The 17,919-nt window shown below is 38.5% G+C and overlaps 1 protein-coding gene across 1 annotated transcript in view; it reads left to right on the plus strand.

Moving 5' to 3' along the window:
- brinp2 (bone morphogenetic protein/retinoic acid inducible neural-specific 2) overlaps positions 1-17,919 on the plus strand; it is a 102,274-nt gene that overhangs the window by 32,837 nt on the left and 51,518 nt on the right. The window contains exons 3-4 of the mRNA XM_018753199.2: positions 12,120-12,310; positions 15,335-15,516. Coding sequence (XP_018608715.1) covers positions 12,120-12,310; positions 15,335-15,516 — 373 coding nt within the window. The remainder of the gene's footprint in view (positions 1-12,119; positions 12,311-15,334; positions 15,517-17,919) is intronic.

Here is a 17,919-nt window from a genome sequence, read left to right on the forward strand (position 1 = left end):
TTCTCACATTAGCATTACTAGATGCTTTACTTCTTTTTCCTTCCATGGATTTTTAAAAAAAAAATTCCATCTTTGTTGAAGACAAGTGTCAGCAAGATCTAAAGTACAAGACTTCTTTTATCTAAATTTGTCAAAAGGCAGAACGAAATATAATTTGCAGCAATTAAGTTATTCTCTCCAGGGAAATCTGTCATGCAATTTTGGCACAATGTTCAGTAAAAATGTTTAGCCCTGTCACAGAATATACCGTACCCTCAAAAACTGAGATGTTAAACAGAAGTGGCCATATTCATAGCCTCTGCATCTCTCAGACATGTCAGAAGACCACCTATAGACATGAAAATAAACTAAAATGTCCATGTTAAGTAATACATTCCAGGTAGCAGGTATTAGAGCCACCTAAGGATTGTTACAAGTTACTACCTAATGTGTACAGATCATCAGTTTTATTGCAGATTCCACCCAGGGGATATAAGACAAAGTCTGATTTTATTATGTAACTGCATGTAAATTCAAAAAGGCAGTAAAGCGCTCAACAGCTTTTAAATTTAATAGTAGACTGAACATTGGCTTTAATAAGGTTGACATCAAACCCTGGTTCTTTTGTAAAACGTATTTGCTTTTTTGGCTCTCTTTTTTTTTTTAGCTGAATTGGCGTATTTTGAAAGCTTTTTTATATACGGTAGTAAATATCTTTGTAACCTCAAAATGATATGGCGTATAAAAATGCGGACACATTTCAGTGCATTCAATACAGAAATGGAGGGGAAATTTATGAAAATGAAAACAAGTATGGTGTGCCCTATCAGTGGCATCCTGGCAACAAATTTACCTATGTAAGTAACTAAATGAATAAGAACAACTTTTAACATTGCTGTTTTTGTTAAGTTATAATAGGAAAGATAACCAATATTTAGAGGGATTTCGTTCTTTAGCATCTGTATGTAAAACGAAATAAACGTGGATGCAGAAATCAGTAAAGTAAGTTGGAAAGAAATGTAAATGATAGAAATAACAGATATGTAAGATGCCGAAATGATTCACTGAGTGCATCTGTCAGAAATTCACAGAAAACAGAAGTGAATTACTGTAACAGACTCGCACAAAAGAGCATTCGCTGTGAAAAGGGGGGATTTTAGTGTGTGCCAAGCCTTTGTATGATGAATGTAATTTGTACAGTGCAACAATGGTTTGTGCTCTCTGTATGCATTCCCTTTTTTCACATTGACTGTTCGCTTCTGTCAAGTTAATGCACAACCGAAAAAGGTTAACCCACAAGGGTAACCTGAATGTTTATCCATCTGCGATTTGCGGTGCCGAATCCCCCCCGCCGCCGCCGCCGTCGCCGCCGCCACCATCTAGCACTGTTTTTCAGCCTTGCCTAACAATAGCTTCCCATGAGATGCCGAGGAGCACAGGTATGAGTGACAGCCGCTATTTGATGACACAAACAGGACAGCTCTCATGAGTGCTCCCGGTTCATGTTATGTGACTCATTGCTACCCACGACTCGTGTTTAAAATGAAAATGACAAGACGGTGACGCGCATCCTCTCTCTGACACCAACACGCATCATAACCCCAGAGGGACACGGGGCGCATATTTGAAATGGATTTGTATTGTTTCTGTACAGTCCACCACCCTTCTGTATCCATCAGTATGGAAACCAGCAGGCTGTATTTTAGATGAAGGTGTCGGAAGGCTCATTCTAAAATCCGGGCTGAGGAGATGTGTAGGATATGGAAAAGAGTGCTGCATTATATGGATAAGGAGTGATCTCTGAGCCACCCCTTGTGTGTGTTTCTGCGTGGTTCAAATGAAGCAACCAGGTATCACAGTGATCTGCGACTGTCGATGAGATCTCCGCAGCACGGCATTTTTGTTCTTCACTGCTTTTCATGTGTGCACTGATGACTTACAAAGGATGCCCAGCGAGCATCGGGCTTTGCGGGAATACGGGTTTACTCATCCCCGGAAGGAAAGAATGAGACAGGGAACCTTGCGGATCTTGTCTCTTCTCTACCTTCTTTGCTGTTAGAAGAAAGTGTATTGAAACCTTGAAACTGGTGGCAAACGAACAGCAATTGTACCACCTGGCAGTCTGAAAACATTAAGGCCTTGACATTACAACCCATGGTATCAGTGCATATCCTACATGTATTTGATGATGATGCTGATGATAATAGCACATATGTTACTCTTCTTCTTATTATTATTATTATTATTATTATTAGTAGTAGTATTATTATTGTTATTGTTGTTATCAACAACAACAACAATAATAACAATATAACTGCTATGACTTTGAACTGATTAGTAACATTAATTAAAAAAACTAATTTTGGCTCCCATATTATTAAGCTTTCGAGTGACAAACTTTTCACCGTTACGAGCTTTTTTGAGTATTTAGTATTTATTAACATTGCTAGCATACAAATTCACGTCGCACACCAAAGCTTCCCCCAGTGCACCAACATATACTGTAGTACGTGCTTCCTTCAGTTTTTCAACACCCTGCTCGGGCCAGATTTTATTTTTTTTTATTTTTTTTTTTTATTGTGCTTTCTTATTTACAAAGTGTTTTAAATGCTCCTGCCAGGGGAGTGAGAACACGCAGGCAAGTGAATGAGGCATCCTGGCTCAGCAGAGGGAGGGACTGTCTGCCAGCCTGGTCTCTGTAGGCTGCTCAGTGGGACAGGGAGAGAGTCCGCTACTCTGTTCCCATCCAGAAATCCCGCTGCTGCGTCTGAGCCCACAGAGCTGTCATGTTGCTGACGTTTACATTTATTAATTCAGCAGATGCTTTTCTCCAAAGTGACTTGCAACTCTAAGTGAGGAAAAGTGCATTTCACAACACAGAGTTTTAGATACACACATGTGATTCTTTTTGCGCAGTCACCATTTCTGCTGGCGCCCATTACACCAGCAGCTGCACATAGAATTGATGACAAGCCCCTCGCCTGCTCTGTGCTGCATTCATCTAACAAACTTTTTGAGTAAAAAATTAACTCTCAGTCCCAGTTAAGTTCATAAGTAGGGGACAAACTACACAATTACAAACTACAAAATCATATGTAAAATAGAGGGGGGCACGGTGGCACAGTGGGTTGGACCGGGTCCTGCTTTCCAGTGGGTCTGAGGATCAAGTCCCGCTTGCGGTGCCTTGCAATGGACTGGCGTCCCGTCCTGGGTGTGTCCCCTCCCCCTCCAGCCTTTTGCCCTGTGTTGCCGTGTTAGACTCCGGCTCCCCGCGACCCCGTATGGGACAAGCGGTTTCAGATGATGCGTGTGTATGGAAAACAGAAAAAAAACTGAAACAAAAAGGAAAAAAGCAGTGTTCCGGTTACCTGGTTTAAAGAACTCAGTGTGGAAAAAAGCTGAGTTTTTCGTAAACTCTGAGCATTCTTAAGCTCATTTGCGAGAGACATCCAGCAGACAGGAGCAGAATTACCTATGGCCCTATCACCCCAGAATTTGTGCCTGGACCTGGAAATAGATAGGAGAAATCTGGAGTCAGCACACCCAAGACTGTAAGGTGAGGTGCTTTCGGAGAATGGTGGAAGATGTGTAGGCTCTACAGTGTTTTATAGTTAATGAGGAGCATTATAAAGAATAATGGTGTACTTCTGAAGGGTCGGAAGACGTGTTATGATTTTGTCTTTTTGAAGTAACCAAGCTGATTTGAAATACTAGACTGTGCTGAGTGTGTAGATAGTAATTTATAAAGGATAATTTTACAATAATCCAGTGTTGAGGACATGGAGGTTTATATCTAGCATCAGAAGAGGACAGATATGGTTTCTCTAAATGGTCATGGTAAGGCAGTGTTTTGCAGTAACTCCAGCTGGTGCTTAAAAAGCTTAAAAATACACAACACATACCTTTAAAAAATGTCATCTGGTAGGCTGCAGACTTGAGAAATGAAACAGAATCTCTGTTCAACACCAACCCGGGTATTTTTCATTAATTATTTTTTTTTTTTTTACCAAACAGCAGGTATTTTCAAGCACCATTTGCAAACGAGCTGCCACGTTCTAAAAATAGTGCTGTCCCAAATATCCCCGGGGATGTATACAGCGCTGAAAGTTTTCCAGCAGAAAAATAGAGACCCGTAGACCAACAGTTTAGAAAGATGGAGAATATGACTTGAACGGTATACCTATGGGGGCAAACAATTTAACCGGCAAGGAGAGCCATACTGACATGCTTTAAAAAAAAAATGCAATTTCTGAAATTATGGAATTATGGAAACTTGGATATTGATTTCTCAATTACTGGATCACTATGTGTGTGGGTTGGGTATTACTGAACAGGTTATACTGGAGGTCCACTGGGACACATCGTGCCTCTCCTGAGTTTGATTAACTTAGCAACAGTTCCCGAAGCAACATAAGATGCAGACCCAACCAATGGCATGAAGAATGAACCGCACACGACACATCGGTTAACAAGGCTACCTGCTACGTAAGCGGGCTTAATACCAATGGCAAATGAAGTAAAATGTGTACTGGGCCTTTGTGACAGGAGTGCTGTCTCGCAGGTAATGCAAATGTTTAGTGCACTGAAAGCACTTGGGTTTTAGCTATAATAGGGAAGCTGTTGTTGTGCTTCTGAATGAATGGGTGAATTATCTGGCAGCTTTCGTTCTTTGGCCTTGCAACCTGATTCGGGAAAGAAAGCAGCGGCAGTTCAGGACTGTGCACCAACAGTAGAGCTTTTGTGTTTTGTGGACTTAATGCAGTTTGCCAGCAGAGTCACTCAATTAAAAACATCTCAGAGACATTACTTAAAATTACATGGGTCAGAATCAAATTCCGGTTTCTGTATCGACGTTTGGCTTTACAAGTCAGGGGGAATTCTGCTGATGAGTGCAAGCTTATGCTTTATTTAAGAAGTTTTTGCTGAAATCATGAAACCTCGATGATAATGAAGTCAACTTTCTAAGTACAGCCTAGATTATAGCAGGTTGAGTAACAAATAAGCTCGTTTTCAAGAGTTTGCCAAGAAAAAAAAAAAAAAAAAAAACAAGAGAACTTTACTTTGTAGCTATTCTGTGCTTACATTTTCAGGATAATAAGCTTAATAGAAATTTTACTGTATTGTATAAAAAAATTGCACTACTGACTGCAATGGAATACCATGCTTCTCCACTGCATTACAAAAATAGACTGTACCATACTCCCTGTATATTTGAAAAGGGTTTAGATTGTAACAGTTTGCTGAAAGAAATTTGTAATTGCAGCTGCCCTGCATTTAATATCTCAAAAATCATGTTCAAAGGAAGACAGCTTTTATTTTTCATTTTTCCCATGAAAAAATATTATTTCTCAAAGCATACCATTGTTTCAAGCCAATGGTCATGATTCAGCTGTTTTTCCCCATTATGGGCGTCTCTCGAGAGACCATACCACGTAGTTGTCTCGAAGGAATTGTCTGAAATATTTGTTACAGAATTTTGATTTTTCAATTTTATTTTAGAAAAAAAACTTAAATATACTAAAATGTTATAGCTCAGAAAATAGGCTTGTCTGTTGTGTCCTGTGGCAAAAATTAAACATGGGGTTTATGGAATTTATTCGGCACATTTCTTAGTAGCACACATGCACATTGTTTCGTGTGATTCAGACAAACATTGAAACAAATTGGCATATTTCACGGGTATTTTTTACAAAATAATTACCTTCAACAGCTGATGCCTCTGGCAATTGCAAGCCAACAAACAGCAGCTACTACCTGAGCTCATCGCTACATGCCAGAAGCCTGTTAATGCAAACAGTGTAGGAGAAGTAAATATAGATGCAGTCAATTAACTTGAGCAGTTCCCTGCATTTGCAGTGCAGTACAGTGAGACTGATGCTAGTGAGGTGTTTGCAAGCGAACTGCAATTCTTCCCTACGTAGTGACGTGACCGGTAAAAACTGTAGATGAAATATCATTTTAATTTCTAACTGTTATCATGAAGGTAGAAACCCTTAACATTAATCAATGAAGAAGCTGAACTTTGTTGCTAAAAGTACAAGTTTCTTAGTTTAACTCTAAAAAACACTGAACAATTTAAGGAAAAAGCCAGCATAAAACTGCACTTCATTCCATAGTGTTCTTAGTTTAGTAGTTAGTTACTGTGAATTGTACTGTACTAGTAATAGTCTATGTTGTTCTCTGTGTCACACGGTGGACCAGGAGAAATGCTATTTCACTCCGATGTATGATCTAAACATATTGTGAAAGTAACAATAAAGCTGACTTTGACTTTAAAAAAGAAGAAAAAACAATCTATTAGGGTAGGCTTCTAGTACAGTGTTACAATATCTATGATCATGATAACATGAGTACCCCAAAGAAATTAAATAAGCACCTGTAGGTGCCATTCATCTTTAAATTGAATGACAGGCACAATAGTATGACATGTCTCAAAGCCTTTTTGTACATAGACAGTGAGTCAACAGATTACTTTAAAGACCGTAAAACTGCTGATCTTCATGAGATGCAGCTATCTGGCCACTTTCCTTTGCAACTATCTTGACATCTTAGAACATATTCAATAAAATTATATTATGCACTTGCTCTTGCTAATGACCTCTCTGACCTTGAGAGCATTCTCTAGGCAAGAGGAAATTTAATTTTTCCTTCGGTATGACAATTGTAGGAAATTACCAGCGTACATTCTAGTGAACATTGCCAATATTTCTAGTGAAATTTGTTCTCTCCTCTGCATTTGGATACTTGGTGTAGGTACCACAATGTTCTCACACAATTTAAAGACAATGTCTTATGAATATATGACTCTGGCTTACCTTAACTGCTTTATTGTTTATTTTTTCAGTGACTTTGTTATACATTTGTATCTTCTACATATGGATTAATACATTTCTTTGGACAAAAAAAAGGACAAAAGGCCCTTGGAAAATCATAGGTAAACATAGTAAAGGCAAAGTTAATTAAACCCACACACACACATTGGCAGAAGCCGCTGCGCTACCGCACCCCCTTTAATTAAACCCAGTTTCAGTAATGTTTTTTTTAATTGAAATATTTGCCATGTGACTTACAAAAAGTATTGCATTCATTATTTCTTGAAATAAATACATAAGTAGTTTCTGTGAGGGTGGGGGGGGCGCAGTGGCACAGCGGGCTTGGCCGGGTCCTGCTCTCTGGTGGGTCTGGGGTTCAAGTCCTGCTTGGGGCGCCCTGCGATGCACTGGCATCCCATCCTGGGTGTGTCGTCTCCCCCTCCAGCCCCGCGCCCTGCGCTGCTGAGCTAGGCTCCAGCTCGCCACCACCCCACTCTGGACAAGTGGCTTCAGCCAGTATGCATGTGTGTTTTCTGTCAAATGCAGTGGGAGTAAAGAATAACACTTGTCTTGTAATGTAACCTAACTGCCGGTGTACACCCCTGTGGACCTTCTGACTTTGGTTTAGAAGTTAAGATGCAAAGAGCGTTCCTACAGAAAAGCCTGACAAGTGGAAAAAAGGGTACGCTTGTGCTTTATAAAGAGTACGCAAGAATTTCTGAGCCAAAATACGCTGGTGTTAGAACTGAAACTAATGAAAATCAATACCGCTCTTCAGAAAAAACCCTGCAAAGAGAAAAAGATCAGAGAAAACAGATGGACACATTGTATTTATAAGGGGAAAAAGAAATCTTAGCTCTTCAGTTTCTTGCTTATGTGCATTTCAGAATTTTATTTGATATTATTGTATTGTACTGTGGAAATCTGTGTCATCACTTTCTGAACAATCTCTTAAAAACCCTTTTTTATAGATGCAGCTCTGCAACCATGGTGTCAATTTCATTTACGATTACAATTGATATAAATGGGATGTAGAACCACCAGCTGAACAAGTCATCATGAGCTGTGACAGGGAGGTCGCACTTTCCCAGTGCTGTCCCCAGCAAATATTTACTGCTAGTTAAATTTAACTGGAAAACCCCATGAGCCCTTAATGGTGCGTAAATCTATATATTTTTTCTCCCTAACAGTTCACTACAACAGTGTCTACTCTTTTGGAGCACAAGATCACATCTCCACTGCCAAGTGTAGAGGACAAATTAAGAATAATATTTCAGTTTAGCAGATGCTTTTCTCCAAAGCAACTTACAATTATGTACACAGCTGGGTTATTTTACTGGAGCAATTTAAGGCAAATATCTTGCTCAAGGGTACTACAGCTGGAGGTAAGACTCAAACCTGCAACCTTTGGATCTAAAGGCAACAGCTCCAACCATTACACCACCAGCTCTCTTGTATTTAAGACAATATCATTTTGTTTTAGAATATATTAATCAAACTTTAAGTATGTACCGCTTTGCATTTTGCCCAAAACTAATCAAGCTTCAATTCCTTCTGTTGATGTAATGCAATTTTTGTGTTGTTCTCTGAGATGTAAGTCGCTTCGGAGAAAAGCGTCTGCTAAATAAATAAATTTACATGTAAATAGCATACTTGTTACTGTGTTTTATGCAACAGCATGTTTAAGTCGGGTTTGCAGTTCAGGATTTCTCCCGTAGTTATTTGTTCTCGTCTTCTTCTTATTTTAATGTTTATTTAGGAGTTTTTTTTTTTCCAGTTTTTGAAAAAAGTGGTAATCACTGCTTCACTTGCATTGCAAATAGTGAATAATTTTTTGCTTAAACAGCAAATGGCAAAGGCAAAATGTTGCTTTGGTGAAACACTCAATATTATTCTCAGTCAACGTCTGTTCAGCTTTCAGAGTGACCTCCATTAAGTTCATTAACTTCCTTTACGCAAAGCTTTGTCACAGGTTACCCTTGTGTCTACACCCATGTTTGTCAAGTTCTACAAATCTCTGCAGTTTTTTCATGGATTTTTATAATCCAGTGCCTTGCTTAAGAGCAAAACCCATCATATGTAACCCAGTGGGTTGGGTGGGCTTCCAGGCCAGTGCATTCTCTCTTTCTTACTGACGCATCGTGGGTTACATAGCACAACGTTTCTATAAGGCAATATTTCTGTGATCACCACATTTAAAAAAAAAAAATTGTTTACTGATGTAGTCTAATTTCCCTTTTATTTTTTTTTTCTTCTTATGTTTTATTTTCTTATTTTTGCACCTGAATGTGAAAGGCTAGAACATCAGATTAATGTTTTAAATGATTCAATGCCTAATGTGCAATTAACATCACTAATTTAAATTCGAACAAATAGTCTTTATTACAAAGACAACTTGATGAAAAGAAAACTCAGAGGCACTGAAAAAAGGCAAAAATGATCAAGTCAAGCAGATTGGAAAAAAAAAAAAAAAACAATCCAACCTAGTTAATTACCGGGTGAATAAAATTAAACAATTACTTTTTGGAGCTGAAATTAAAATACACTAAAATAGCAAACAAAAGATGGAATTGGTTGAAAAACCTTAAAATCAGTGGTAGACTGCTGGAGCACTTGAGGCGCTGGAGATAAGGACAAGCAAGTAATTTTCATTCATATTTTTAGCTGTATAAATCTAAGTCTGCAAGAAAAATCTTCTCCATGCGGAATTCTCCAGTATGAATAATTGATTAGTAATTCCATACAGTTGATATGGAAGGAACAAAAAAATAAATGAATTCTCATTGATTTTTAGGGGTGGCAGAGTCAGTATCTGTGCATACATTAATATAGAGAAAAGAAGGCTTGTCTTTCCAAGTGGCTGACATTAGGGCTGGCCCTGAGTTGCCATTAAAACAAATGTGCAGAGAGGGAATAGGAAGACTGTGGCTTTCTGTATCATCAAACATAAACCATGTTCACCTGGCTTAAAAACGAACATAAATAATGAGACTACGCCTTGAGGCGCCGAGATGTAGTTTGCGGCACAACATAAATCTTAAATAGTGCAGAATAGAATGGAAAACAGAAAAAAAATGTTATTGGCCAAGCAGTCATCTAAATATACCACAGAGTATTTACAGAGCTGGCTTGTTTTGGGCACAAATTCCCCAAAACCCTGCAGAATTGCAGGTGCAATCGGCTTATGTTAAAGCCTTTTAATTAATACTATCTATCATCATTAGGCAGGGATGGTACACCCTCGACTGTACCTAATTAACTCCGAGAAATTCTTTGGAATGCCCTGTGCACAAAGGCTAATTTCAAAAACAGGGATGCTGTTAGGGGCGGCCTATCGCTGCGCAGTGAATGTGCTGTGTCTGTTCATTGGCTTTTCCTCCAACAATCCCTAGACATGGAAGCATCGTTTTTGTGCAACGAGGATTCATTTAAAGCCTTTTACTACAGAAAAAAGGACACATTCATGACTAACACCGCTGCACAGTTTCTCTGTTATTAGTCATTCTCCTTGATTTTTCTGGTGAACATGCAAAGCAAACTATATGAGGTCCAGTGGCCTAATGGATAGGCCATTGGCCTCTATGAAGAGGGGATCATACGTTCAAGGCCCACCTGGGTTGCGTGGAGAACTCTCCGTTTCTGCTTACCTGCTGGTTCTATGCACAAGAGATCCAAAAGCACAAAAGTTTTTGATTCTGGATCCAGTGTGGAATGACCTCTGAATCAGATCTGCAGAATCTCAGTTTACGGTCTCAAAACTCACTTCTTTTAGACTCACTTCACCTGGATCTCTAAATAAACATGCATCTGTATGTCATCCGTTTAATGATAACAAAAAAGTCTGTATACAAGTACTCATGGATCTTGAGCTCTCCTTGTGTTAGTGTAATAAACTTTAATTGTTCTCTGAGATGTACGTCGCTTTGGAGAAAATTAATAAAATTAATTGTAAATGCAAAAAAGCTTATATTGGTATAACTGTAGTTATGTTAAAAATTCTGTTTCTGTGCAATTCTCAAATGTGGTGGTCCTGTGCATTTCAGACAGTCTTGTTTCCTTATACCTACTTCAGTCACTGGTAAGGATGGAGGAAATTAACTTAATTGCAGTTCTGTGAAATAAGTACTTTCACTTTACCTTTAATTGCATTATGATTTATCAACCAGATAATAATGCAATACCAAATTTTGTATCTCCTTGTTCATTCACTCACTTTCGTTATCTGCTTGCCCTTGTCAGGATAGTGGCGTTCCAGAGCCTGTCCAGGAATCACTGGGCACTAGGCTACGACTGGTACACCCTGAATGTAGCAACTGTTGACACTGAGATCAGTAAGAAAAAAAAATGGAAATTGACAAAACTATATTAAGAGTACTCATCATGCCTCGTTGACATTTGTATTGAAAATGTCGAGATAAGGAAAAGAACATCAGTAAATACAACATTGAATGTTAATTAAAATTTCTATTTTCATTTTTAATTAAATACTAAAAAAGTAATATTACTGAATATTTCACCTGCAAAGTCACAACCAGCCAACGTCAACAACCACTTCTCCCAAGCGGGGTCACAGCAAGCCAGAGACTTACCAGGCGACAGAGGGCTCAGGGCCGAGGGGCACACCCTGGACAAGCAGTCTGCCGCAAAGCACCCCGAGAAGGGCTTGAACCCCAGACCCACCACACACCAGGAACTGGCCGAACCCACACAACCCGCCGCACCCCCCCAACAAAGTCTGAATACTAAATATTGCAAAAGTTCTACAATAATGTAGTCGCTAAAGAAATTGTTAAATTAATCCGAAATGACATGGCATTCATGACCTAAAAGACTATGACTAATAAATTATGGAGAAACACAGGAGCACAGCGTATACTATGCTGTGCTCCTGTCATAGAAGCAGCGGAATAACATTAATAAACTCACTATCACAATGAAAATAAATCATCCAGATTAAAAAAACAAAAGGTGAAAAAATACTGATGAATTTCCTGCCATATCTCAGTATCTTATACAACGTATGAATGCAATGATACACCTTTTACTTTTATTTGTCAACCTTTTTGTACTAATAATGTAATTTACAAGATCCTAAATAATTTCTCGTGGAGAAAAACCACTTGGTTTTGTCATAATGGTTTAGATTCTACCTCCACTGTCATGCAGTTAACTTTGACACTGTTATTTAGCTTGTAAAGCTTTTAAAATACATTGAAACTGAGTACTTTTTGGTTTAGGCTTTTCCTGTTGTTGCAACAAAATACTTTTAATGGATTAGAAAAAAATATTTGACGACTCTTGTGAAATGTAATATGTTGGTTGTTTCAGGGAATTTAGCCACTGGAAAGTGAACAGTTTGGCAACAGAGAAGAGGGATTTCTTCAAGGCCCCCTTGCCGTTGGCGCCAGAATTCTTCCGCAACCTGAGGCTCCTGGGCCGCAGGCCAAGTCTGCAGCAAATCAATGAGAACCTGATCAAGAAATATGGGACCCACTTCCTGGTGTCAGCCACTCTGGGAGGTGAGCTATCTAACCCTTAAAGCTTTGTCCATGACTCTTAAACTGTGTCTCTGTGGCTACTCCACATGCACACATTCATCAATTAAACCTGAATGATGCGTTCTGTTTGAATTCATTTCCATGTTACCTCTAGAATAAACCAAAGCATCAAAACCCCACAGCAATTTGGAGCAGCGCATGGAAAACTACACCTGTGGTTTATCACTTTTGTTTACCTGAAATGCCGTTTTTTTTTTTTCTTTTTTTTGCGAAGTTTGAACTGTGACATTTGTCGATTGCGACCCAAAGACCCTACAAGGGGAATGAAATTGGTATTGTTCCACTGGGGAAGGGAGGCCTGAAAGCAGAGAGCTATTTTGGCTGTCCATGGCTATGGGGTCCTGTTGATCTGTCACACATTTAAGTTATGGGCAACTAGTGGGAGGGCTGTATGAGGAAAGAGAGTAGAGTGGCACAGGGGTGTGAATTGGGTAAGGGCACATTAATCTGACACCTGCTCCCTGACGCGATGCACTGCTCTGGCATGCCAAATCAGGTGATGAATTGGATGCATTTTATGGATGTAGTGTTTAAATGTACATAAAATTAAACTTTTTTTCATTGGAAAATGATGCATCCCCAACGTATTGAAACGTCAATGTAATGAGTGACCATTATTCATCGCTAGCGTATCGCTGCAATCTTTGTAGTTTTTGAATTTCCACTCAGTGTTTAGTTGCAGTTCAGGCTCTCTCCTCTGTTAAGGTGGAGTGTTGTTAATGGTTTCGTTTCCCGTCGAGGGCTAAATGTCGCAAAGCATCAAAGTGTTTTCATTCTTTGTATCTTAACGTAAGATTTATTGTAAGGTTTTGTAAGATCGTAAGATTTTAAAAATGGGCCTCAGTGTTTGCCGATTGTTACTTTTAGCTGTTTGAATGCTGTGTTACTCCATCAGCAAACCGCATTTTATTTCTTGGACCAAATCATGTGCAATTAACTTAATACTCTACTTTCATTTTCACTGTAAAAGACACAAAATCTGCAGAAAATATTCCAGCGTCTTCTAGCAAATGGCTCTCGTCAGATAGACAGCCTGAGAATTATTAATTCATATCATGCATGTCTGCCCAGATTATTTCTATGGGAATCTTGTAAATACAAAAGTCAGCACATTTTAAGAATTCATTCTACCTCCATTATTGCCTCCAGCAGAGATTTCAACTAAAAGTTAGCTAGCTCTTTAATGCTTATAGTAACTAATTTTCTAGCATTGTGGTTAGAGCTACTGCCTTTGGACTCAAAGGTCGCAGGTTTAATCCAACCTCCAGCTGTCGCACTTTTGAGCCAGGTACTAACCCTAAACTGCTCCAGTAAGACTACCCAACTGTATAAATGAGCAAATAATTGAAAGTAGTGTATCATTGGAAATCGCTTTGGGGGAAAGTGTCGGCTAAATGAAAAAATGTAATTTTTTACACAGTTTAAACATGTCACTTCCAATACACTAAAAACATAAAAATAACAGTGGTCTGAAAAGTCTCACAACAAACTTAATAATATAATTACATATGATGTGAATCCCGTTTCTGTATACGGTAACACAGAGAACGGTGGGATATATGCAATTTCAAACCTTGCAGATGCAAAGACAAGATGAGATGAGGCAAGACGAGATCGACAGCCAAGCCATACTGGAATGTGAGGACCTGGTTGGTGGCAACTGTCCATGGCCAGGCAATGTCCTCATGAAACACACAGAAACCTGTGTATTCATTTGTGACAAGTGTTATTTGCATAATATATTTCAGTAAATTACTGACTAACATTACATCTGCTACAAGTGCAGCTTATATCAGTGTAACCAATTCCCAGCCTTTTTGCTTAGATAATCTTTAAATGTCTGGCCTTTAGTGATTAATATGATTTTGGCAGATAAATTCCCCTTTCTCCTGCTGGCATCTTTAAGATAATCAGTTGGACAAACGGTTTAAATGATCATTTTGACATTAATGGAGCACTGCTGTTAAGGTCCAAACACTAATTATTCTGTTATATACCTCTGGGACTGTAGCTAAAGTTGCACTTCTGGAGTGAAAAGGAAGATCAATGCGGCACCAAAGTTGTGGTGAGCTGTGATAATTAGCAATATTTAAAATAGGGAGGAGGTAATTAATTCCATGCTAATCAGACTTTCTAACTGTCTCCTCGAATTACTTGCCCCATCAAAGACCTGGGGAGATAAAGGATCATTTCTGTGGTACTGCAAGCAGCATGTTATAGGATGCTGGTTAGGATAACATCCCAGGAGAGACATTACTCTTGTACCCATGACCAAGAGCTTAATGTCACTTCTTTAAAATCACCAGCTGTATGAAATGATACAATGATGTAAAACTCTTAGCTATTTTTGTTCAAGTGCCATTTATGAAATTAACAGCTACTGTAAATAATAAAAGTTTCTACTGTACTATTCCATTTTTCAAGTTTTTATATCCCGTGCTCATTTTCTGTACATTTCTGAAAAATGTTTTGATTATTTCTCCAATAGGGCTTATATAACCTTTTGATTGCATGCACACAGATCATTAATACAACTTGCCTCCTTGCCTTTTGTATTGCTATAGGCCTACATTGAGTTGCATTTTTGAGTCATACTATAGAAAAATTTGATTTAAATTTCTGAATTTTAAAGTAATAAATGTAACCTGAAGGTAGGTACTTCAAGATCCACTCCACACTTCTGTTATAGCAGCCTTGATCAATGTACTTATCTTGAATTGTTCCAGTAAAACCCAAATAATACCCAAGTTTATCTCTGTTTCCTCAGCTAGGAAACAAATATATTAGACTAGATATATATTCAAGTTTACCAAAATTCTGTTAAAAGTGATCTTTTCCAATAATGCCACCTTTTTTCTCTTCTTTTGCTCAGCTCTGCAGCAAAACAGATTTGTCTTGCATTATATTATGACATTTTCAGAGATAAGGAAGCAAGTAAAAATATTTCTTCCGAGCCGGAATCACAGCATTTGCATTTCTCCCCAGGAGAAGAATCTCTCACAATATTCCTGGACAAGCAGAAGCTCAGCAAGAAGTCAGAGAGCAATGGGAATAACTCGATGGTGTCCTTGGAAATTTTACACCAGTTAGCAGCATCCTACTTCACTGACCGGGAGAGCACACTGAGGAGGCTGCACCACCTGCAGATAGCCACTTCTGCAATAAAGGTAATTAACATAGAGACATCAACCTCTTTTGATTATTATTGGAGAAAGGAAGAAGGGACCACTTAATGGGTTTTTTTTCATAAACACTATGACTGAAAGCAATAATGAAGGGGTTATTTATTTCCAGCAGCTAATTGACAAAAGAACAAGGCAGTTCTCTAGGAACATAAATGCTTATTTATGTTTATTTATTTAGGATAACACTTTGCTAAGCACTATTTACCAAGAAGAGTGGCTTTTTATAATAAATGTGTAAATGGAAACTTTAGTTATGAACTTACATTGATGGCAAAGAACGTTGACAAAAAAAAACAAGAAACAATGTCTACAAAGGGAAAAAAAAAAAAATCCTTCAATAACCATGTTTCTATCAAACTGTTTTAATTAAAATAAAATACTGTCATATAAAAAGACATCTACCTTAAGACTGGGCCTGTTCCCAGTGGGCCAATACACAGACTGCTAAAATTAACTGCACCGTGCATAACACTGTAAACACTATCTAAGGAATTTACAAATTTCGGATAAATTAATGACCTTTTAAATAAAATAGTCTCATGTCTGAGTGTGAGTGTATGTTACTGAATTTACTTTACATTCTCTTAAAGTTGTTTTACAGGAAACTGCATATTCCCATTGACTTTATTTTGCGGCACTGAGTTTTGTTCATATGAAAATCTGTAATGTGAAAAATGAAAATGTATTAAATAAATAATGCACAGACTCACTGTACAGTCATGGAAAGCACAGAGGTGGCCTGTGTTCAGTTATTTTAGTGTGGAGTGTTGATATAGGGTTATAAAAGAAGTACTTTTCTTTCTGGATTGTACATAATAATAGTAATAACATGTTGCCAAAGGTTCTGAAGAATTAAAATCAAAACTGGAATTTACCACAAAGGTGGAAGGTAGCAATACAGAAATATGTTGTTGAAGCAGGTTTTTTTTTTTTTTTTTTTTTTTTGGATAATAAAAGGAACACAGTAACTATAACCACACACCAGTAAACAACAGCTGTGTACACATGTAAATATTATATATATTATATATACATTAAATGACCATTTTCTGCAATGTACTCTTTTAAGCTGGTTCTGCAGGTGGTTGGTTACAGGATAAATAAAACTCATCTCTGTGTTGATATGGCATTTTGGCAGTTGTTGGAATATTTGTAGAGGAGGTATTGATGACCTCACCATCGCAAATGCTTTTGTCGTACCCTGTTGCCGGCCACTCGAATTGTACATTTATGTGGTAGAATACGCAGGTTCCACCTGAGCAGCAGCACCTGGCAGGATTACTACAAAGTAAACACTTGCTGAGTTCAGCAGATTTGTTTTACTGTAAACCATGCAGAAGGTTGTGTTGATCAGTATGGAAAGGACAGGGAATAAAGCCCTTCTGAAAACCTGGAACAAAAAAATTATTACAGTTTATTGTCAAAAGCCACCTGTCCAGTACAGGATCAAGGTGCTCCTCAGCCTATCCCAGAAGCATAAGGCAGGGTATACTCTGGGTCACCAGAACACCAAAGGGCATCACAAACACTGATTCATTCACATATACACACACACACACACACACACACACACACACACACACACACACACATATACCTAAATTAGAGTCGTTTCACCTGAAACACACATCTTTGAACTGCGGGAGGAAACCAGAGCAGCTGGAGGACACCCAGAGAAACATGGGGAGAACATGCAAATGACACAGACTGAGCTGTGAGGTACCAGCACCACCATGCTGCCCTAAATGTAATGGAGTGTGAATTAATGCCCCTTCCTGTTCTCTGTGCATTAGATTAACATTGTGTTAGACCACTATACCACCATTATGGTTTGCAAAGGCACATACCTTCGAACTGCATGTTTTTATTCTACCGGGTCTACGATAATATTCCAAGCAAGCTAGCTATCTGCAAGTCAGCAGTATTCGCAGTCAACCCCAAAACAACTGTATTTATAGTTTCACTAATACTGCCGTCTAGCAAAAGTTTAGGGAGCCTGAACAGGGGCTCACTCTTAATATGAATATATTGCATTAGAATATGAATCAGAGTCAGAATATCATTTGCAGGGCGTGTGAGAACGTTGCCAGATCTGAAGATAAAATTATGAACATTATATGTTTTTCACGTTAACCAAAGTTTCTCCTGAGGCAATATAAATAGCACAGTATTTCAACTCCTCCTCACACTGATCTTGTCTTCTCCATCCACACATGTTTTATAGAGCAGCTCAGGCCTTAGTCAATCTATGATGTGGAAAAGATTAACTTCGGAATATCTACCAGATTATATTATGTCAAAGCGTATCTTTGACCCCCTGTTTGTGCTGACAGTTTATCTTTGGTTTTCCAGGGAAACGGTTATGCAGGAACGCCGGGTTTTGCT

This window comes from Scleropages formosus, chromosome 3, assembly GCF_900964775.1.
Source record: "Scleropages formosus chromosome 3, fSclFor1.1, whole genome shotgun sequence".
NCBI lineage: Eukaryota > Metazoa > Chordata > Actinopteri > Osteoglossiformes > Osteoglossidae > Scleropages > Scleropages formosus.